Source organism: Octodon degus, unplaced genomic scaffold (genome assembly GCF_000260255.1).
Source record: "Octodon degus isolate 3935 unplaced genomic scaffold, OctDeg1.0 scaffold00131, whole genome shotgun sequence".
Lineage (NCBI taxonomy): Eukaryota > Metazoa > Chordata > Mammalia > Rodentia > Octodontidae > Octodon > Octodon degus.
In genome coordinates this window covers 534,857-557,714 of record NW_004524707.1, presented here as the reverse complement: position 1 = coordinate 557,714, position 22,858 = coordinate 534,857, and the positions used below count along the sequence as shown (strand labels likewise).

Here is a 22,858-nt window from a genome sequence, read left to right as displayed (position 1 = left end):
TTTTTAATATTTAGTTGTGTGTGTGTGTGGCCAGCTCAGCCCACCAGGGGGCGGGCATGTGGTGCTGGGGATTGATCCGCGGTCCCTGTGCTTTGCTAAGCTTGTTCTAAGTAGGTGCTTTAGACCACTGAGCCATCTTACCAGCCCAGGATCTGTCGTAAGGCAGTGTATATAAACCTGAATGATGGATTGACAGGTGGAGCAGCCTGTAGAGCAGGGAAGATTTAGTTGAGACAAGAAGAATTTAGGGTAAATATAGAGCTTCTGACCCAGGAATGAAGGGGAATCCGTCCTGGAGCCATCCTGAAACTGAACGCCTGGGAAGTTTACAGCTGGGAGAATGATCCTCCCGACCTGGGCTCAAGGCCCACCCACACTGAAGACACCCAGGCTGCTGAGGATGAGCGCAAAACCACAGGAGGTGGCGGAAAGTGAACTGGCATTGTGTTGTTGCTGCTAAAAAGGAGGAAGTGACAGTGGGTGGGGGCAGGGCCAGGCAGGCAGCACAGAAGGTCTGAGGTCCCTGAAGGGTGTCAGATCATGAGGCCACGAGGTCACTGGCTCCCCTCTCCCCGTGCTGTGCTGGAAATAGCTGCGGTTATGAACAGCTGAGATCATCAGGTTGGGGGTGAATCTCCAGGTCTGGGTGGGACACTGATACAGTTGTAGGGGCTTCCGGCCAGATGGCAGGAAAACCTAAGATGCGTATCTGGGGCTGAAACTAAGCAGAGAAGCAAAGTGGTGGCCTCAGGAACCACCCAAAAGAGCCATTCTGTCCTTTGATCAGCATAGGGAACTAAAAAAAAAAAAAAAAAAAAAAAAAAAAAAAAAAAAAACATCAGGAACTCTGAAAACTCCCTAGTGAGAGGCCATGCCTAGAAATCAGGCCGCCCCCGGAGGTGGTGATCTGTGTCTTTTCTTCATTAACATTTATTGAGCATTTACTGGGTGGGTGCTCGGCAAAGAGCCTGGCCCTGGGGATCCTGACGTGAACAGAGTACATTCCCTGCCCTCCAGAGCCTGGAAGTCTAGTCGGAGAGATAGACGCAAAACCAACACAGGCTCGTGAATTCTTTGTGAGAAGAGCTCATCATCTGAAGCCCAGAGAGCACAGCCCCAGCCCCAGCCCCAGCCCCAGCCCAGGCTGCAAATCAGGCAGGATGAGAATCACTCCCTGTGCCACAACAGCTCTCCAGTTCCTGGCACCATCCTGCTCAGGCATCTTGCCACTGTTTGGAGTGAAGGGAAATAATGTGGTTTGAGGAAAGCCTTGAAAATGTCAGTTTTCATTCCAGAGCCCTCTCCTGTACTCACCACAGCCTAGGAGGGCTGTTAGGTGCCTCTCCCAGTCCCGCCTAAGAACCCGTGTTGGCTTCCACCTAACAGGAGCAGGGGGTCGGTCTTCCTCTGGCCACGGAGGTTTTGCTCTTGGCATAAAGTCACCGAACGAAGGGAGACAAAAGACAGCTCATCATCTCTGGGAGTAGAGGTTATTAAACCAATCTCGGGGCTGGTGAGATGGCTCAGTGGTCTAAAGCACCTACTTAGAACAAGCTTAGCAAAGCACAGGGACCACGGTTCAATCCCCCAGCACCACATGCCAGCCAGCCCCGCCCCCTGGTGGGCTGAGCTGGCCGCGTGCGCACACACACACACACACACACACACACAAATAAATAAATAAAATTTAAAAAAAATAAAAAATAAAAAATAAACCAATCTCAACTGCGGCCAGGTGAGGTGCTGAGTAGAATAAGGACGCAGGCTTCAGAGTGCAGTGCGAAGCAGACCCTGAGGGGTTGAGCAGGGCCTGGACATGAGGAAGAGGGTGCAGGGCAGCTCTGGACCTGGAAAATGGGGAAAGCAACACAGAAGGAGTGGCCAGGCCACGCAGACTGAAGAGACTTAAGGGTCAGTGGAGAAGTTTTTTAGGGAGCAGGCGAACCTGGAGGAGTGAAGCAAGCCCAGAGAATAGGCTGTGCCCACCCAGGAAGTTCTCTTACCCCTCCCTACCCTATCACCTCTTAAGCCACAGCCTGGCCCCTTTCTGCCTTTGCCCAGGGTAGGGGATGGGGAGACACTGCTAAAACCTCAGGTCCCCCAGAGCCTACACACACCTCTGTGCACACCTCTGTGGAGCAGCTCTGAGTCCACTGGGTACCCGACCAGCACAGCCTCTTCCCTACTATGTCATCTCCAGTGTGGAGCAGGCTCTGCTGAGCTTCTCAGAGGCCCCTTGAGGGTAACAGAGTTCCGAACGACCATCTGGACTGCCTGTGTGATGCTGCACAAAGTGCTGGACCTCTCCGGGCCTCAGCCTCCTATTGGTTCACTTACAGTCTGTGCCCTAGGATCTGTCTAAGGCGGTGTATGTAAACCTGAATGATGGATTGACAGGTGGAATTTGCCCTGAGCCTGGAAGTGGGCACTTGCAGGCAGTTTCACTTACCAGCTGCCTGATGCAATTCCTAGCCTGTGGTCCACGTGTGCTCTGCACAGATGCTGGTATCTCAGGAATGTGTGAACACGTGTGCTTTCTGTGAAGATGGCAGTTTACATTGGACACTCCAGGAAGCTGGAGACTGGGGAGTGCTGGGGCTCCCTGAATGGGGTTCATGTTCCCACAGCCATCTCTCCACCAGCAAGGCAGTTGCTCAGGCCAGTGCTCAAGCAGCCCCATGCTCTAGAGACAGGTTCCCACTACCGTGCCCAGTGTGCCTATGCCAGAGCAGGGCCCACAGAGCATGAGGGCCCATGCCAGGAGACAGGTCCTCCCCCTGGCCTGGCCCTCTTGGAGGGCTGGGATCCAGTCTACGGACCATGTTGGAAAGGGAACCCATAAGTGGAATTGTTTCTAGGGACCAAACATATGCCAGACTGTCAAATGATTACTTTGTGGGGTTTTGGGGGGGTTATGTGTTTGTTTGGTTGTTTGTGGTACTGGAAATCAAACCTAGAACCTTGGTTATGCTAGGCAAGCACCCTACCACTGAAATGCTTGAAATAACAGGTGTGCACCGTGGCACTTGCTGAATGTCACCTGTAATCTCAGGTTCCTGGGAGGCTGAGGCGGGAAGATCCAAAGTTTAAGTTTGATCTGGGCAATTTAACAAGACTGTCTCAAAATTTTAAAAAGTTTTGGGAATGTAACTCAGTCAAAAGCCTTGGGTTCAATTCCTAGTACAGTTCCTGGGTTCAATTTGAAAGAAAGAAGAAAGAGGAAGGAAGGAAGGAAGGAAGGAAGGAAGAAGGAAGGGGCTCTCTGCTTCTGTGCTCCTGCTGACAGCTCTTCTTCCCGTGCAGCGAGCAGCAATCCAGACAAGATGGTGAAGGTTGGACTGAACGGATTTGGCCATATTGGACGCCTGGTCACCAGAGCTGCTTTTAACTCTGGCAAGGTGGGTGTTGTGGCCATCAATGACTCCTTCATTGGCCTCAACTACATGGTCTACACGTTCCAGTATGATTCCACCCCCGGCAAGTTCCATGGCACTGTCAAGGCTGAGAATGGGAAGCTCGTCATCAATGCAAAAGCCAAGAGCAAGATCCCACCAACATCAAGCTGGCGCTGCGTAAGTGGTGGAGTCCACTGGTGTCTTCCCCACCATGGAGAAGTCCGGGGCTCCCCTGAAGGGTGGTGCCAAAAGGGTCATCATCTCTGCTCCTTCTGCCTATGCCCCCATGTTTGCGATGGCTGTGAATTACAAGAAGTACAACTCCCTCAAGATTGTCAACAACGCTCTGTACCACCAACTGCTTAGCCTCACTGGCCAAGGTCATCCATGACAACTTCAGCATTGTGGAGAGACTCATGACCACAGTCCACGTCATCACTGCCACCCAGAAGACTGTGGACAGCCCCTCTGGGAAGCTGTGGCGTGATGGCCTTGGGGCTGCCCAGAACATCATCCCTGCATTCACTGGTGCTGCCAAGGCTGTGGGCAAGGTCATCCCAGAGCTGAATGGGAAGCTCACAGGCATGACCTTCTGTGTGCCCACTTCCAATGTGTCAGTGGTGGATCTGACCTGCTGCCTGGAGAAAGTGGCTAAATACAACGACATCAAGAAGGTGGTGAAGCAGGCATCAGATGGTCCCCTCAAAGGCATCTTGGGCTATACTGAGGACCACGTTGTGTCCTGTGACTTCAACAGCGACACCCACTCTTCTACCTTTGATGCTGGGGCTGGTGTCACCCTGAAGAACCACTTTGTGAAGCTCATTTCCTGGTATGACAATGAGTTTGGCTACAGCAACAGGGTGGTGGACCTCTGGTCCACATGGCCTCCAAGGAGTAAGTGCCCTCCCAATAGCCCAGTGAGACAAGAGGGACGGAGAGGCCACGCTGTAGAAGTCACTGCCCTACTCAGCCCCAACCCTGAGAATCTCCCCTCACAGCATCTATCCCAGGTCCCCTAGAAGGAGAGGGGCCTCGGGAACCCTGGCTGGCTGCCATTGCACACCATCAATAAAGCCCACTGTACCCAGCCAAAAAAAGGAAAAAGAAAGGAAGAAAGAAAGATCCTACCAGTGAGTCCTGTCTCCAGGGGAGTGGAACAAGACTCTTGCTGCCCCACATACATATTCTTGCAGTAAGGAATGATGCAGATGAAATCCAAACTGTATTTCCGAAGAGGGGGAGGAATGACAGTGGCACTCCCTTCAGATGAGGGGAGAGTGGGTGAAGCCTGTGGGGCAAGAGAAAATAGGCAGTCACACCAGGTCCCAGTGCCATGGTGTCCTGTGGGGCATGGCATGGGATAGCTCTGAAGAGGCAGGAAGCAGGGCTGGAGAGCAGAGGGGAAGCCATTGCCCCCATGGAAGGCTGGTGCTCTGCTCGGGAAGACGCGCTGGGCTGCACTCCTGGGTCAGCCAGAGGGTGGAGATGCGCAGATGGCTCACTGGTGAGTCACCCAACCATTGTCTGCCCCTGCTCCTTCTGGGGTAGGGCAGCTGTGGAGACAAAGCTTCTGGCCTACTGGGCCTGTGAGGGCAAGTTCCCCACCCTTGTCTTCACAGCTCTGGGGACAGTTGGGGCTTGGCTCCCTGGTCATCCTTGCCCACTACCCAACTAGACAGGACTGGTGAGCTGGCACTGGCTGACCCTGAGAGTGGGCTGTACATCTGACACTGAGTTTACACCTTGATGGGTCTGGGGTGGAGACGGTGCCCTGCTCGCCTGGCAGGCACACCTCCAGTGATCACTCTGAGCCTGGGAGGTGTCCTCTTACCACACCCTTCCTAACCTCCTCCCAGACCTGCTCTCATCCAGCAGGCCTGTCCACACCACGCCCTCTCCGTGGCCCCAGTGCCTGCAGAGAGCAGAGGTAACTATAGGTCAGGGTGCATAGGGGACCCTGTCCCTCCTGACTTGTCTGCTGAAGCAGTGGATCATCTGTCCTAACCTCCAGTCAAGCCTGAGCTTGTGTCCCTGATGTCTCCTGGGTGGGGGGCCACAGAAGCACAGGCCAATAGAATATCAATGGGGAAACTGAGTCCACAGAGGCCAGAGGCAAGTAGCAGGGACACCCAGTCTGTGGGAGGCAAGTGGGAAAGGAGGAGTTGTCCTCTGGGAATCTGAAGGTGCTTCTGTTTGGGTACAGTCAGGTGAGAGTCACTTTCTAGATCTTCTGCGACTGATTTTCTTGTTCTTGGCTTCTCCTTGGGCCAAATGAAGGTGCTAGAGGTGAGGGACTGAGGTAGAAAGCTGGCCCCATGTGGGCAGTGCCAGGGGCCCTGAGGCCAGGCAGGGGCAGGGGCGTGCCAGGGGCCTTGAAGCCAGGCAGACTCAAGTTAAACCCTGGGGCCTCCCTCCACCTTCCACAAGTAGCTCTCTCTGTGGCCCAGCTTTCTCTTCTGTTAAATGATGACAGTGCTATTTGAGGACCTCAGATGCACCTAGTGTGGCTCAGGGTGGAGCCAGGGTCCCTCCCACTTCCAGCCCACCTCTCCTTCTCCAGTGTGTGCAGACACCAGGCGGCCCTGGGATTGCTTTTCCCTTTCCACTTCTTCAAAATGTATATATCTGCTTTTGTTCTCCACATTCCAGACTCCAGCCTTTTTCTCCCACAGAGCCCAGAAAGTGTTCAATGAGTTAAATTAATTCAACTAAGCTGTGAGTGGCTGGGGATTTGTACCATCACTCTTGGTCCCAAGGGCGCCTGCCCTGTACATGAATAAGCCATGCTGAGCCTGACTGGGTTGCCAGACTTTGGTGGTGGCCTGCGGTGTTGCTGGGAAACCCAAATTTACCTTGGGTCGGCCATGGGCCAACTGTGTGTCTGTGAGTCAGTTCTGTTCGTCTTTTTGAGACTCAGTTTGCTCCTCTGCAAAGTGGGGCCAGGTGGCGCCTCAACCAGCCGCTCTCCAGGGCTGAGGACAAAATGAACCAGCGCATACAGAAACTCTGTGCTAGCCATGAGGTCCTGGACAGAAAAAAGGATTCACGCTGCCACACCTTGGGGCCAGGGCGGGGCCTCTGTACACCCTCCAGTTCTGCCAGAGCAGACAGTGACCACAGGCAGAAGCCACTGCCTTGTGATCTTATAGCTGCGAGCCTGAGGGTGGGAACCCTGGCATCTGCCAAATTCAGCCTGCTCCTGGGGTGACAGAGAGGCCAGTGGAGGCTAAATCTTGCCCCCTCCCTCATTTAGAGTTCTCTGGCCCCATTGTAGGCATCCAGCAGTGAGGACCCTTGGAGTTGTCAGAGCATGGAGTTTCAGACCTAGCTGTTCCCCACCCCAACCTACCATCAGCCCCTGATTCTGCACACAATCCTGCTCATGGCCTCAGCCAAACCTTCCCTCCACAGTGGATGCCTCCCTGGAGTTGGTGTCAAGCAGACACCTTGTGGGGTCTTCCTGAACTCCCAGGGCATGGCTCCTCTTTAGCCTCATCCATCTGTCCACCCCAACCCCCCATTTTGGGTAGAGTGCTGCCTAGGTGTATGCAATCCTAGCTTTGAAATCCAGAACTTCCATTCCCCAAATATTAAGGCTTTCTGAGTTCTCCATTTGTGCAGACAGAAAGACCAAGGCCCAGAGAGGTGATGCGATCTGCTCAGCATCACACAGCACACCTCAGCGTCCACCCCCAGGGCACAGAATTCAAGGACAGTCTGGTTCTTCCTGAGGGGATTGCTTTCATTTCCCTTTGATCCCAGAGCTATTCTCTTTCCCTTTTGCTCTCAAGCACTGAACAACCCATCCGAAGCTGTCAAAGCCCGGAAGTTCTGGGACAGTTTCCTTTCTCCCAAAGCTATCCTCACTCTGGTTCCTTCTCATCATGATGGACAGAGAAGGGGCTGGGGAGATAGCTCAGTGGAATAAGCACTTGCCTGGCAAGCTCAAGGACCTGAGTTCAATTGCTGGTTCCTCAAAAAAAAAAAAAAAAAAAAGACAGAGAAGCCCCTTCTCCAGGCATCCTGCTCCTGGCGTGTGGGCAGGGCTGAAGTATGAAGTAGCTGCCCACATCCTGTCTGTAGTGAGTGCCTGGAGCAAGCAGTATCATCCATCCCACCTCCAGCTTAGCTGGCCTGCTGGAGCTCTCACCCATGGTGCTTTGGGCCGGAGCACAGCTCTTCCTGCCCTAGCCCACCACACCCAACTCTGCCGGCTTCCACCTTGGCGGTGAGTGAGGAGGGCCTGTGACTGCGCTGGCTGGGTTGAAATCTAACTTCCTCTCCCTCCTTTCCTTTCTTTCCCTTTCTTTCTTTCTTTCTTTCTTTCTTTCTTTCTTTCTTTCTTTCTTTCTTTCTTTCTTTCTTTCTTTCTTTCTTTCTTCTTTCTTCTTTCTTCCTTCCTTCCTTCCTTCCTTCCTTCCTTCCTTTCCTTCCTTCCTTCATCTTCCTCACCTGTCTCTCCTTCCTCCTTCTTTTATATGTGGTCTCTGAGTGGGGCTGTATTTCATCTCCCTACTTATTTATTCATTTATTTATTAATTACCTATTTGGTGGTGCTGGAGATCAAACCCAGTGGTGCTTTGCCACTGAGTTACTTTTTTTTTTAAATTTTCTTTTTGGTGAAATTTGGTCTTGCTAAACAGCTAGATGTGCCCCGGCTGGGCTTAAATTTGTGCTCCTTCTACTCTTAGCCTTCTAGAGGCCTGGAATTATAGGCCTGCACCACAGGCCTGACTAAACCTGTACTTCATAAGTGGAGTTGAACCTAAAGCTGGGTGGTTTGGGGTCACATGTCTGGACTCCAGGCTGCCAAGCACTGATGAAATCCTAAGAGCAGCAGAGGAGAAAATGGAGAAAGAAAGAAAAAGAAAGAGACACTACTCTTCCCTCCTTCTTAACCGCCAGGTTGCCAGCTCTCTGGCCTTTCCATCCTGGCCTGGCCTGGTCCCATTTGTCTGAGAAAGTGAGGAGGGGGGTCAGTCACAGACACACAGCAGGTGTGTGTTGGCATTTTATCTCCAACCTGCATTCATGTCTCAGCCAACTCAGAGGAAAGCCCCTCTTCTGACCTCCATCTTGAGTCAAAATGCCTGGGGTCATATCAGCTGAGAAAGGGACAGGGCACCCAACCAGAGACAGCACAGGTCACAAGTGGGTGACTTGTTAACTGCTGAAAGACCTGACCTTCCTGCAGGACACCAGAGAACCGAGCCCCAGAACAGCCAGAGAGCAACCCAGCTCTTTCTAGAGCACATTCTTTAAACTTGTCTTCAGTGAGCTAAAATTGTCACCAGAATCACCACAGTAGCCAGGCAATGGTACTCACCTGTAATTCCAGCACTCTAGGAGTTTGAGGCATGAGCACTGTAAGTTGGAACCTAGCCTAGGCAATTTAGCAACTTAGACCCTATCTCGAAAAATAATGAAAAAGGGCTGGGGATATAGCTCATTGTGAAGGTTCTGGGTTAATGCTCAGTACCAAAAATTTAAAAAAGGAAGGTAAGGAAGGGTACAGGGCCTGAGCACCTGGAGCCTGGCGAGTTTCCCTCTGGAGCTTCCAGAAGCAGAGCCAAGTTGATGGCCGGCTGTCTGGCCCATGGTCTTGTCCAGCCCTGCCGGGCTCAGGACACTTCTGGCATACAGGAACCTTTGGGTTAGAGGGCCAAAGGCAGGTGGGCTTGCAGAAGCTCCTTGAATATGGGAGGCAGCGCAGCTGCCCAGGCTGCCCCACCCAGGCTGCCCTTCTCACTTGTTGGGTGACTCAGGACCTACCAACAGGTCTGGATGTGCTGGGGCGAGCCCAGCCTCCACCCCACCCTCCACGGTGTCCTGCGAGCCTTCCATCTCCACCTGAAGGCTGGCCAGTGTCCCAACACCTGCTGAGCCCTGGCCCTGGGCAGATCGGGCCCTTCCTGAGGGCCTCAGTTGGCCTGACAGTTCTGACACGTAGCTCTCAAGGGGAAAGAGCTGTGGGCCCTGGGGACTAGGAATGGAACCTGACATCTGGGCCTCACCCATGTCCTACTAGGCAGGTGACACAGGCATGTTTAAGTGGGAAACTGAGGCTCGTGACCTCAGTTTTGATTCATACGTGTGGGAAAACTTCTCTTCCCCCCTCCATCCTGCAGCATGGTGCCTGAAGCTGATATCAGCTAGAAAGGGATGGGGACACCCAAAGGTAGCTAAGACCATGGCCTATAGGAAGAAGAGCCCCCCAACACTGGTACACCCACAAGCTTAGTGTGGAGGCAGCTGGCCTAGGCCAGGCAAGCTTCATCCAGCCCCTGCCAAGCTGGGCTGGGACCCTGGGACTGGGTCAGCTTTGTCTAAGAGACCAAGGGGAGAGGTCTCTGGGAATGAGCAGGCTCTTAGCTTCCAGAGAAGAGGAATGGGTGGGAAGGCTTCTGCTGGGCTCTCAGGGGCTGCAGTCTGAGGCCTGCTTGGTTCTGTGGGTTCCTGGATTTCTCTAGCAGCTCTAGCCCTGCCACTGAACACAGGCAGACCCAGGACAAGGTATGATAGCAACCGCCTGGGTTGACTGCTCTGTTGTTCCAAGCACTATGCTGAATCTTGACACACACCCAAGATCTTGCGCCTGTGTCATCCATGCCCACTGGCAGACCGGAGGACTGGTCTGACAGCAGCTGGAGCCAAATAGAAGGCAAGCGGCAGTGCTGGGGCAGGAGCTCAGGTCTGCCTCTCCCCTACCATGGAGATCTGGCTTTACTTAAGAGTCCTGCCAGTTACAGCAAAATTAGGTAGCACCCAAAATCTCTCCAGGTGTCCTAGTGCCATTCCCCTTATCTCTGCCTGTAGTTCCAATGTCTTTTCCCATGCCTCTCTGCAGCCCAGAACCACTTGCAATACCCTGACCTGAGCTGTGTGGTAATCTTTGCAGGGCTGCACCTGCTGGGACCCGCAAGACTGCGGGATGCTGGCTCTGCACAGGGACCGCCAGCAAGTGCTCAGCGCTGCGGAAGCCCCAATCCAGGCAGAGGCGCCTTCTTAACTGCTCTCTCGTAGACATGTAGGCCATGGGGAGGGCACCAGTCTGGCTGAGCTCCCAGTCCCCCCATCCATGGGATGGATGTTCCAAGCCCAGCCTCAGGTTAGTCCTACAACTGGAAGGAGGCTGAGTCCCTGTGGTGGTGGCCACTGTGATTTAGCAACTCTGTGAACCCCGGGTAAGAGCAGGAGACTGGCTGGAGGCAGCACATGGGAGGCAGAGCCCTTGCAGAGAAATCGGAGGCTCAGATCAACAAAGTGACATCAGTGGGCATCAGAGGCACCAAACCGAAAGCCAGATGGCAGGGCTTCTCTGGATACGGTTTCCACAGGGAGGCAAACACGCAGGGTGCATTGTCCTGTGAGCAGGGACCTGGGACTTCTCCCCTCCTCCCTTTACTGTGGACTGGGGCCAGCTGTAACATTTAAGAGCCAGCACTAGGAAGGCACCTGACCTTGGGAGGAATGTGGAAAATGTCTGCCTCTCACAACAGCCACCCCCCACCTGGGACCCAAGAATGCAGGCTCTGGGCCACCTGTGGCCCCCAAGGGAGGTGTGTGCATGCATGTGGTTGGAGGCGAAGGGGGTGCAGGGTCTCGGAATGATGACGTTGGAAGGTTTTGTAAGGTCACCAGCTGAAACACCCACATAGCACAAAGGGTGAGGTCAAACTGTTAATGCCACCCTCCCCGAGTGGCACTAGCACTTTCTCTTGTGATCTGATCTCTCGGGACATCTAGGGCACTGTCTCTGACTCCCTGTGTGCCTGGGAGCCTGGGGCCACAGATACAGATGCAGCTTTAGACTTGTGAGGCTCACAGAACGGAAATGAGCAGCAACTGTGCCTATCCTACTCCACTATGGAAAGTGGGGTCCCTCAACGTGTGACTCGCTGGGTCACTAATTACAGGCCAGAGCCCAGGGCTTTTCCCACAATCGCTTCCCTGTAGGTAAGCATCCCTCCTCCCAAGAGGGAGACTCAGGTGGCTTCTTCTGACTCCCATGCGGCTCCTGCTGGGAATCTAGCACCTGCCTTCTGCGGGAACTGCCAGGGGTGGGTTGCAGACAGAGGTTCTGGCCTCTAGGAAAATAAAGCTACACGCCAGCTCCTGGAAACAGGTGCGCCTCTTTGACCTGGCAGTGGGCACTGGCAAAGTAGCTGCTTTGAGAAAGGTTTCAGAGTAATGACTCTGCTGCCATCTAGTGGCCACACTTGGGTATGACTGCTGTCATCCAGGCCTTCAGGCTTGCTTTGTTTGGTATCAAGATCCGAAAAAGGCCTCCGGCTAGCAAATGAGGCCCAGCCTGTGCTACCCAGAATGCTTGGGTGGGGGGGGACAGCTCCGTGGCTTCCGTGCTGACAATGTAATCAACCAACACCAGACAGAATGGATTGAAAATTTAGAGGCTATTTATTTCTCAGGAAGGTCCACACAGCTGGCAGGCACTGCTTTCCCTGCTCCGGGGGATTCCTCTCTCCCGTTCCAAGAAATGCCCTCTGTGCTTGGAAGTACCCGTGGGGAGGCTGAGATGTGAACAGAAACCATCACAACACTCCACAGCTTTAAAAAAAGAAAGCAACAACAGCAGCCTCTCCACAAATACACACATACAAAATAAATAGACATATAAAAGAGAGGCCACACTCTTCCCACCCAGCTATGGGGCTGTGCGGGGTAGTGGGGCTGGGGAGCTCCACCCCACTTCTCCCAGCCAGGATGTTCCAGAAGCTACACAGGATGGAATACCTGATGAGCCAAGGACAAGCCCTGGCTTCCCAGGGAAGACCAGGCAGGTCCTCTTCCTGGAGCTCAGGAAGGGCAAGGGAAAAAGGAACAAATAAATAAATAAATAAATAGGATCCAGTGCTTGCCCAGAGGCAGAAGGGCTTGGAGCCCCCGGGGCCTGTTCCCTAAAAACAGAAGATCCAGTGACAGGCAGGAAGAGACCAGCAGGGAACACACGAGTCCAAAGCCACACCAGCCTCAAGCCTGTATCTTCAGACCAGGGCAGAACCCAGCCCCAGCAGCCAGGCCCAACCAGCTCTGTGGAAAGAGGGGCAAGGGATGGGCTGTGCTCTCCAGAGCTGCTTGGCGCCTGCTCTGAGGCCCTGGTTGTGTCTGCAGCCTGGGAGCCGCGCCTTCCTGTGCTTTCTGGGCCCAGCACAATCTCTCCCTCAGTCGCCTTTCTCTTGTCTCCATGGGAGGCCATGGCTGCCTATAGGTTAGGCTCTCTCCTCGGAAAATGGAAGTGAGAGACCTGGCTTTCCCTTGTTCTTACTGGCCTTCTTGACCTGGGGCATCCCAAGGTCAGCTGGGAGAATTCCTGTAAATAATCAAAACGACCCAGTCCTGGTGTCCTCCGCTAGGCCACAGAGAAAAGGTGTCAGACAAAAGCAAGAACAGAGGAGCGATGGGCACAGCTGTAATGGACAGCTTGGGCAGGAGGCCAAACCGGACACATGAAGTCCAAGGGACTCTGAAGTCCCAGGGTCCCCCTTGGAAAAGTAGCCAGCAGGAGGCCAGGGAGCATGGGGTGGGGCAGGCTGGCCACTCAGCTGGGCAGCAACACGTGCTCCAGGAGGTAGGTGAGGGAATCCCAGTGCTTCCAGAGCAGGAAGAGGACGAGGACCAGGAGGGCGGTGCTGGTGATGCGCAGACGCGTCTTCATGAGCGGCGTGATGAAGTTGGCGATGGTGGACACGAACACCAGCAGCACAGCCATGAGTGCCAGGATTACGTTGATGAACTTGCCCAGCAGGGCCCGTGCGTTGGCATTCTCCACGCCCTCCAGCTGCACCACCTGCTGCTGCTGCTGCTGCAGCTCCAGCTTGGTGACTCGGGTCAGGCAGGACTCCACGGCCTCCTGCGGGGATGGGAGCCAGGGATGGGCAGTTTAAATGGGGTTCCTCCACTGCTCACGGGCTGGAAGCTTTGTCCCCAGTGTGGCAAAGCCAGGAAAGGGAGAAATATTTAAGGGGTGGGGCCTCAGCCCGGTATGCTGGTGCACACCTGTAATCTCAGCATTCTGGGAGGCTGAGGAAGGAATGCTAAGTGTGAACTCAGCACAGTCAATTTGGTAGAGAACCTATTGCAAAAAATAAAAAAGGTTGGGCATGGTCACATGTACCTGTAATCCTAGCACTCAGGAGGCTGAGGCAGGAGAACTACTGTGAGTTTAAAGCCAGCCTGGGGTACATAGTAAGTTCATGTCCATCTTAAACTACATGACAAGACCCTGTCTCAAAAAACCAACCAAACAAACAAAAAAAGGCTGCCTGGAGCTGGAGCTCACTGTGAAGGTCCTAGGCTCCACGTTCAGTACTGCAAAAAAAAAAAAAAAAAAAAAACATCCAGAAGAGGAGCCTAGTGTATGACAATCAGGTCACAGGGGCACTGTCCTCAGGAAGGACTAGCAGTAGCTAGCAGAGAGTAAATTACTGTGAGTGGGTTGTGATATATACATTAAAAAAATTTTTTTTATGTATTTGGCACAGGGTCTCACTATGCAGCTCAGACTGGCAGTGATCCTGTTTTCAGGCTCCCCAGTGCTGGGATTACAGGCATGCACCGCCACCACACACAGTCTACTGTGGCCGGCTCAGTGTGCCCAGGGTGGGGCCAGCGCGGCATGTGGTGCCAGGGATCAAACCCCAGTCCCTGGGCTTACCTGAGCAAGCACCTAGTCCTCTGAGTTATCACACCAGCCCTGGATTGTTATAAAAGTGCAAACGTGAGCCCCGATCTCAGTTTCCTGCCCGCCACACAATCTCTTCTGTACAGCTCCTAGCACTGTGAGGCCTCCCACCGTGCACCGTCCCAGAGGCCAGCACGAGCTGGCCACACGCTGCTGGCTTCTAGAACTGCAGGCCCTTCCCTTCACAGATTACTTGGCCGTGGGCATGCTGTGACAGCAACAGAAAAGGGTGTAGCATGCCGCCCTACTCAAAAGGGGACAATACCAGGGGCCCTTTGCCAAAGTTCAGGGGTCTGGGGGTGGGCTGATCAGCTGCAGCTGGGGGACAGCCCTTTACTGTGACTTTCTGTCTTGGTAAATGGGAGTCTTGATGAGCAAAGCAAAGAGGCTAGCGTGGGTTCAGCTCTCCCGAGGGACTGAGGCCCGCCCATGGCAAGGGCAGGGCATAGGTAGCCCAGGCTGGGCTGTGGTCACCGTGGCCTTGGCACTCTTGGCCATAGGTCCGCTCGCTCTTGCCCTCCCATGCACTGCCCTTGCCATCCACATCCCCCAGTTGTTCCACGGTCGTAGCTCTGCCAGTACCACCGGGGCCTCCCCAGGGTCGTCCCTGGCCTACCTGGATGTCCCGAGCTCTCTCATAGGACTGGTAGGCCACCTTCTCCTCCATGCTGGCCAGCTCCTGCTTCAGGTTGGTCATCTCGTTTTGGTGAAGCTCAGTCAAGTCATTCAGCTGCTCCTCTAGCCGCTCGTACCTGGAGTGCAAGGGAGAGTGACATCAGCCCCGGCTGCAAGCTACCTTCCTTTCCCCATGACCAACTATTCGTTCTCTCAGCACTTAATGAACCTACTCCCCAGGACCAGCCCTGTTCTAATTTGAATCCCACAACCATCAAAGCCATTATTTACACAGCACTTCTACATGCAAGGCATTGTGCCAAGCACTTTACCCACGTTATTCATAGAACAGCACAGCAGCCCCATGAGATGGTACCAGTGGTGCCCCCATTTGACAGACTGGAAGACTGAGACCCAGGGGCTAGGAACCCATCTAGGATCACACAGCTCTTGAATGGGGGAGTTAAGGATAGATGGGGAGCCGGGAGATAGCTCAGTAGAATAAGCGCTTGCCTGGCAAGTGCAAGGGCCTGAGTTCAATCCTTGGGTTTTTTTTTTTTAATTTATTTATTTATTTTTATTTATTACATTTATTTATTGTGTGTGTGTGTGTGTGGCCAGCTCAGCCCACCAGGGGGCGGGGCTGGCTGGCATGTGGTGCTGGGGGATCGAACTGCGGTCCCTGTGCTTTGCCAAGCTTGTTTCAAGTAGGTGCTTTAGACCACTGAGCCATCTCTCCAGTCCCAATCCTTGGGGTTTTGAAAAAAAAAAAAAAAAAAAAAAAAGGATAGACGGACTTTTAATCTGGCTCATTACCTGGGCTCAGATGACCCCTGGGTACCAGGGGCACTTGGATATAGAGGGCACGACACCTGCTCTGAAAGCTACAAGTATCTACAGATGACTGTTCTTGGGGGTGGTTGGGTTTTAGGCAGGGTTCTCTCAACTCCACAGACCTTCTCTATAAGTAGAAGAAAACAAAGGGCTAACAAGTGGAAAGATCTTCAACTCCCAGGGAGCAAGGGGACCGGAGATCCCAGCTGGAATTCAGGCTCCCTCAGGGGCTGCCTCCGTGGCTACATAGTCACACTGGATTTATGGTTTGGACTCTTTCCACTTTCAGAACAGCACTGTGATCACAGGACCGACATCCTCTTCCCTTGCAGGACAACACAGCATACGGTGTTTATTGCTTTCCTCAGATACAAAGTCTACAAGAGAGCTGGGCTGGGGGCTGACCCAGGCCTATCATCTTCGCACTCAGGAGGCTGAGGCAGGAGTGCTGCAAGTTCAAGCTCGGCCTGGACTACACAGCGAGACTCTGTCTCCACAAAAACCAAACCAAACTCCCCACAGAAAAAGAGGCCTGGGCAGCGAGCCTGTGTCACCGTCTTCACCAGGCTCTCCAAAGTAGCCATCGCTTGTGCACAGCCATGTAACACGTTCCAGGGCAGGGTCCTCAGAGCATCTCAGGAGAGAAGGCCGCTTGGGTCCTTCCCCTGCTAGCCAGCCAGCAGCCCAGGCCCCTGCCAGCCCCCTCCTGGGCCTCTGCCCTGGCCTCGCCTCGCCTCACTCGCCCAGGCCCTGGAGGTCTGAAGGCGCCTACCTGTAGCGCTCCTCCTGCAAGCACTGTGTCATGTATGTGTAGTCCCTCTGCAGCTGCGTCTTTAGGTCCTCCATGGAGTCCTCCAGATGTGACTGTCCCTCCTTGATCTCCCGCAGCTCCTCCAGCAGAGTGTCCAGGTTTCCAGGCGCACCGTACAGCGTGTTAGACTTGGGGCTCCCCAGAGCACCCCCTGGCCCAGCCCCGGAATTGCTGCCTGCCCCGGCTGAGCTGGCGCTGGCACTGGAACACTCATCATCACTGCCGTACTTGGGGCTGGACACGAGCGTGGCGCTGCCGCTGAGCGCCCGGGATGCCTCCTCAGGGGCTCCGTCCTCCAGGGGGTCCTTCAGGTGGGCGATATTGTCAGCACTACCAAACTTGTTGCGGATGAGGCTGGCGAACTCCCGGGGTTTGGACACCACGGCGGTGTGGGTGGCCTGCGACAGGCCAGAGAGGCTGCCCTTGACGCCCTCCACCACGCCACCCCCGAAGCCACTGATGCCTGCACGCATGTTGGCACCCACATCCTTGAGGCCCTGCTGCATGTCACGCAGCACGTCCTTGGGCTGCCTGGAGGGCCCGTTCTGCTCGATCTCCTTCAGGCGCCGGCGGTAGTGCTCCAGCTTCTTGTGCAGCTGGGCGATGGTCTGGGCTGACTTCTGGTTCTTCTTCTCAAACACCTGCTTGATGCGTGACACCTGCTGCTTGTCCGCATTGTTGGCCAGCTTCAGGTACTCTGCCACGTTGTCGTCCCGTGCCTCCTGCTCGATCTTGATCTGCTCTGTGATCTTCAGGATCTTCTGGTGCAGGTGATCGATGGCAGCCTTGGTCCGCTGGGGGTCTGGTGCCCCCTCGGGCACGTCCAGGCTGATGGGGCCATCACTGTCACCATGGCCAGTGCCTGAGGGGAGGCTCAGGGCCACGGGGTCTCCCTTGTCACCCTGGGGAAAGAGGCAAAGGGAAGGCACAGATTAATCATGTGGCCAAAGGCAATAGCTCAGCAGTATGCTGTGTCCAAGGGACACCTCTGGTCTTGGTCCTTCTACCTGGGAAGCAGATGCAGGAAACTCTAGCAAGTTACTCAACAACACAGCTGTGAAGACAGAACCTCCAGGCCAGAACTCCTGCTGGGACCTGCTTACCAGGGTGCCTGAGGGTAGATACCTTGGAAGGACAGGGTCTGTCCCAGGGGACTCCACTTCCTCACAAGACTGTCTCAAGCTGCCTGTTCTTCAGAGTGACCAGAGCTGCCCCTTTGGCCTAGACACTGTCCCACCCTGTCTTCACTGACATAGCCTGTCACCCATCTCTCTGCTATCTCTTGGGGGCCCTCTGTTACCTTCCAGCTCTCTGAAGGCAGCAGCAACCTCTTTCGCTTCATGAAGGTGGAAGCACCCACCCTTCCCTGTCCCCCAGACCCAGGAGAGGAGTGTGGCCCACCCCTGCCCTGGCCTGTAGGCCAGGTCCCAAGATCTGGAGTGTGGGGCGAGTCACAGGCTAAGGGCAGCAGAGCACACTCTGGGGGCCTAAGGGGAACGGCCGCCCAGCTGGGAAATGCAAGGACATGCAGGAAGGAAGCAAGAGCCCCTCTTCCCGGCCCACCGCAAGGCACACAAGCTTCCTGAGCACATCAGGGAAGCACAAAACTCAGAGAGTAGGAAAAAAGGGATGGAGAAAAGGAGAGGAGGAAGGAAGGGTCACAGAAAAGAGGAGGATGGAGTGCCCTTGCTGCCACGCTGGCCTGGAGCCTCTCCTGGGGCCGCTGTCTTGCGCCAGCCCGATGGAGAATCTGTCTGCAGTGAGCTCAGGCCTTATCGCCATGCAACAATGCAACAACGGAAGCGGCAGGAAATGGCTCAACCCCATGTATTTTTACACAGCAACACCCCGGGTAAGTCCGGGTCAGATCTTTGTGGGGAGGAGCGGGGTGAGCAGTATGCAGGGTGGGGGAGGGGGTGAGACACAAAGAAAGTGGCCGGGTCACATGCACCGGAACTGGAAACAGCCCGTGCCAGCCACAGGCAGGGGCGGCTTGCTCCACATCTGCCAAGGCACAAAGTTATTGGAAAACCCCATTGAAAACAAAAACCCTGACAAACCTAGGAGCCAGGGAGGAGCCAGGGAGAAGCCAGAGAGGGCGGTGCCTTGGGGGCTTCCTCTGGGACTGTTTCAGGTCCTCTTAGGATGCTGGGGAGGAGGACAAGGCCTTCCCTCATCTCCCTGAAGTCACACTGTCTTTGGCTGCCTTTGGGTTTCCCGTGTCCCCTTGCCCTCCTAGTCTCTGGGTTTGTGCTTTCCTGATGTGCTCGTGGAATGCTGCTCAGAACATCCAGCCTTTCAACCACAAGAGCCTCTTTCCCAATAGCCCTTAATGATCCACCCCAAGGCCTAACTCACCATCTGGCTTCAAACCCAGGGACAGCAATTGGCCCATCTCTGCATTGTCCTGACTCAGCATCCAGGCCTGTAGAATGGGCGTAACCTTATCTCATCTCAAGTCTTCACTGAGGCTGACACTGATGGTATCTGCCAAGCACTTAGCAGTAAGAGCCATACAGAAAGCCTGCCTCTGATCTAGGCAGTGCAATCTTTTGTTCCCCTCACAGCAGGGAGGGCTATACCACTAAACTGTGGTAACTTTAGTCAGCAGAGTATACTAACAAATATACTCAGTACTGACAAAACCATACAAAACTTGTTTTCCAGTGCTGGAGGTTGAACCCTGGGCCTCTCAAGAGCTAGGCAGGAGCCGGGGAGATGGCTCAGTGGAATAAGCACTTCCCTGGCAAGCGCAAGGGCCTGAGTTCAATCCCCAGTTTCGCAAAAAAAAAAGCAAGCACTCTCTCCCCAGCCCCCCAATTAAATTCCACATATCACGCCTGGCCTTTATCACGAATGTGGCACGGCCTCCGCTACTCCCTGCCAGGGCAGAACATCCAGGAAATGGGGTCCAGTTGCAGGGTTCTTCTGTCAGCTGGAGAGAGAAGAGCTGTCCGTCCCACCTGCTGGGGGCCAGTGGGAGGAGCTCATGAGAAATGGATGTGAATATGCTGTGAAAAGCGGAAGTGTTTTTGGACTATAGAAGAATGTGAAATAGCAGATTCTCGCCTGCCCTGGCTCCCCTGTGGCAGCTCTGCTCCTTCTTCCCTCAGTTTGGCATCTGTCTAGCTTACAAATGGAAAATCAGAGTCAAAGCTGTCTGTGAAATGTCAGTGAATGAGGAAAACAGACAAACTTGGGGCCTAATGGTGGGGAGGCCTGGGGCTTGGGTCCTGTTCCCCTGGCCCAGTCCTGTCCTGCACCACAGACTCAATCCTGGGGTCCCTGCAGCAAGACACCAGTTGCTTTCTGCCCCTCCTGCCCAGAAACCTTTCGGTGACAGGAGGGTTCATAATGCCAGGGCCCAGTCACAAAACATCTCTGCTGTATTGCCTCCTGGGGACAGCTCTGCCCCATAGACTCCCCAGGATGTGAGATCTTTTCCCTTTGGTCTTTCAGCTTCTCTCTAGACCTCACGTTCCTATTCTAAATGCCTTGCATAAAGGACAAAGATAAGAACTTTACATGACCGGCCCTGGGTGCAAGGGGCAGCTCTCAGAGCCTGCCACACTCCTATCCTAACATAACAGCCCCACAAGGCAGGCAGCACTGCTAGTCCCACTTCACAGGAGGGGAACAGGGGCCCACACGTACGAATTTAACTACCTTGTCCAGGACTACACAACTAGAGAGTCAAAGGTGGAGATGCTGTATCCTTGGATGGTCTTGCGTGGGGTCCTGGTCCTCCGTGCCTTCCAGTGTCCTCAACCGAGGCCTGGCCTCACTTCAGAGCAAGTGAACTGGAATTTCCCACAGCATGATTGTGGGACTTTGCACCCCAAGTGAGCAAGGGGAAAAATGGAGCTCCCCACTCTAACACCACCTGACATCCCTCTGCCAAGTGCAAATCCTCAAAGCATTCAAAGAGTGTAAATCTCCTCCATAGACTGCGTGTGGGCGCAGTGACATCTCCAGCTTTCAGCACTAGAGCTGACCTCTCCTAGTGGTTGCCAGGAAGACGGCACTTGTCCACCCGGCTCAGCCCTGTGTGGAACATAGCAGTGTGTGTGTGTGTGTGTGTGTGTGTGTGTGTGTGTGTGTGTGTGTGAAGGGCATGCACATGACGTAGGGGAGACACCAAGATCTCGTAGCAGTTTTTGCTCAGGGTGAAACATTTCAGTAACCACAGTAACCACTTATGAGTGACTGGATGTCCTGAGGAAGCTCTCCCACCAGTGGGCAAACACATCACAGAGTGACCACAAGGTCTGGACTGAGGCCCAGCTCACCTCTGCCTGCAGTCCGAAGCCCAGGAAAGCAGCATATTTTTTTTCAGCATTGGAGAGCAAACTCAGGGCCCTGTGCATGCCAGGCAAGCACCCTAAAACTGAGTTATACCCCTGGCCCTTTAAGAAAGCATTTTAGGGCTCCTCCCCACATCACTTCTTCCTTAGATCCCAATCCACACATTGCCTATTGGGGAAGCAGGCAGGAGGTCAGGGATGAAGACAGAGCCTGCCTGGAGTCCCAGCCTGGTAAGCGCCCCTCTTCACAGAGTAGAGTGGCTTCACCCTGGTGCAGCTCCACAGTTCGCATACTCCGCACTGCTATCATCATACACAAGCTAAACACATCTAGGATGGACAAGCCCCACCTCTTCCTCCCAGGTCTCTAGTGCCAACTGCCAACTGGAAGAAAACTCCAGCTCTCCCGGGTCCTGGCGGCTGAGCTGTCTAGTCCTTTGTGGGAAAACAAAACTGTGCAAAATCCCCCAATCCTGCTGTAGGATCCTGGCTGTGAAGCCCCATGAACTCAGGAGAGCAGACATTGCAGGGCCAGCAGGATGGAATCGCCCAGAGCTGACCCCTCCTTCTAGTGGATGCTAGAAACAGCACTCCCTTTCCTGGATCTCCTCTGGCCAGGGAGTCTGAGGACACCACTCCTTCCTGCCCCTGGGAGGCTGGCAGCACCTGCCACCAGCTGCTCCATCTCCGGCTATAGGGCACCCCACTTGACACTGCTCCCTGAAGAGGCAGCAGCAGTCTGAGCGAGGCGGGAACTCTCCCCAGGTACCTGTGTTATGGCAACGGCTCCCTTTCAGGACCAGAGGAAGATAGGGTGATGGGGGCAAAGGAAGCCCAGGAGCTGCCAAACAGACACACAGACGTAGAGGACTCTGCCTTCACAGAGGAAGGAGAACGAGAGAAAAAGGAGGCAAGAGCACCGCTGCTCCAAGTGATGGAACAGGAGCAGAACAGAGCCTGAGCAGAGGAAGATTTGCCAAAAATGACTGGTAATGGGACAGAACATAAGCCTGTGCAATGCAATAGGAAGGAGACTGAATTTGTAGCTGGATACTGATTCAGAATCCTGGTTCGATCAGCTACCGTGTGTGTGTGTGTGTGTGTGTGTGTGTGTGTGTGTGTGTGTCTGTCTGTCTGTCTGTGCACGTCACTATGCTTGAGCTGCATCTCAGCCCTTTTAGCTACCACCCCTTTAATTCTGAGACAGGGTCTAGCTAAGTTACAAGCTTCTCAGGCTAGGTTCAAACTTGTGATCCTCCTGCCTCAGCCTCCCAGAATGCTTGGATTACAGGAGTATGCCACCACATCCAGCTGTCATTACCCTTTTTTCAGTCTGGTTTCTCTCAGCTGGAAAAGAAGGGTAATTCTGCGTACCCTGAAGGGTTACGGAGGGATGAGACAAGACTGTGAGTAAAGGACATGAAACAGGCACGCAAAAGCAAATGCAGCTTAACATACTATGCAGAAGGACTGTGGTATATTTTTATAAGCAAAACAGCGTCTGTGAGTATGTGCCCCAGTTGGAATCCTCACACATCACTGGTGGGAAAGTAAAATGGTAGACACTGAGGCAAACGCTGTGCTAGTTCCTCAAATACTTAGACACAGAATTACCACATGACCCAGTAATTCCACTGCTAGCTCCACACCCCAAAAAGCTGGATACCTGAAGTTGGCCTTCACATGAACACTAGACACAAAGTCCATAGCATCACTCTGCACAGCAGCCAAAGGCAGATACAACTGAGGACTTTTTTGTTTTGTTTTGTTTCTGTATTTTAGGGAAGGGTCTATAGGGTGTTGAGGGTCTCACTACTAGATCCAACTCATAGTGATCCTCCTGTTCACAGCCTCCCAAGTGCTGGGATTACAGGCATGTGTCAGCACACCCAGTCTCAATTTTCATCTCAGCGTGCCCTGGAGGCAGGGCCGGCACAGCAGGCCCCGGGATCAAACCCCTGCCCCTGCGCCTGCTTGTAGGTGCTTTCATCTGCAGAGCTATTTGGCCAGTCCTTCAGAAGGATATTTTTAACCAATGAGTAAGTTAAAAAAAAAAAAAAAGTGCTGTCCCACAAAATGGATTAATCTGGCCATAAAAGAGAATGGAGCACTTGACTGGCAAGCGCAAGGGTCTGAGTTTAATCCCTGGTTCTGCCAGAGAGAGAGAGAGAGAGAGAGAGAGAGAGAGAGAGAG

At 53.9% G+C, this 22,858-nt stretch overlaps 2 protein-coding genes across 6 annotated transcripts in view; one reads left to right on the top strand and one right to left on the bottom strand.

Moving 5' to 3' along the window:
* The first annotated feature begins 3,323 nt into the window (after positions 1-3,323).
* LOC101582778 (glyceraldehyde-3-phosphate dehydrogenase-like) lies at positions 3,324-5,126 on the top strand. The gene is made up of 4 exons (XM_004641184.1): positions 3,324-3,572; positions 3,634-3,743; positions 3,859-4,227; positions 5,018-5,126. Exons 1-4 carry the CDS (start codon positions 3,324-3,326, stop codon positions 5,124-5,126), a joined length of 837 nt encoding a protein of 278 aa, XP_004641241.1.
* Positions 5,127-12,208: 7,082 nt separating this feature from the next.
* Tmcc2 (transmembrane and coiled-coil domain family 2) overlaps positions 12,209-22,858 on the bottom strand; it is a 42,069-nt gene continuing 31,419 nt past the window's right edge. For all 5 annotated transcript variants that reach the window (XM_023701194.1, XM_023701195.1, XM_023701197.1 and 2 more), the window contains 3 exons: positions 16,322-17,262; positions 14,717-14,852; positions 12,209-13,269 (listed from right to left, as the gene is read on the bottom strand). In XM_023701194.1, coding sequence (XP_023556962.1) covers positions 12,958-13,269; positions 14,717-14,852; positions 16,322-17,262 — 1,389 coding nt within the window. In that variant the 3' untranslated portion in view covers positions 12,209-12,957. The remainder of the gene's footprint in view (positions 13,270-14,716; positions 14,853-16,321; positions 17,263-22,858) is intronic.

What these genes read in the sequence shown, in the direction of transcription:
- LOC101582778 (XM_004641184.1), top strand. Translation starts at nt 3,324, where the DNA reads ATGGTGAAGGTTGGACTGAACGGATTTGGCCATATTGGACGCCTGGTC. An exon ending in CAACATCAAGCTGGCGCTGC is followed by an intron (nt 3,573 to 3,633) that starts GTAAGTGGTGGA and finishes GCTCCCCTGAAG; the next exon opens with GGTGGTGCCAAAAGGGTCAT. An exon ending in TTTGTGAAGCTCATTTCCTG is followed by an intron (nt 4,228 to 5,017) that starts GTATGACAATGA and finishes TTGTCTTCACAG; the next exon opens with CTCTGGGGACAGTTGGGGCT.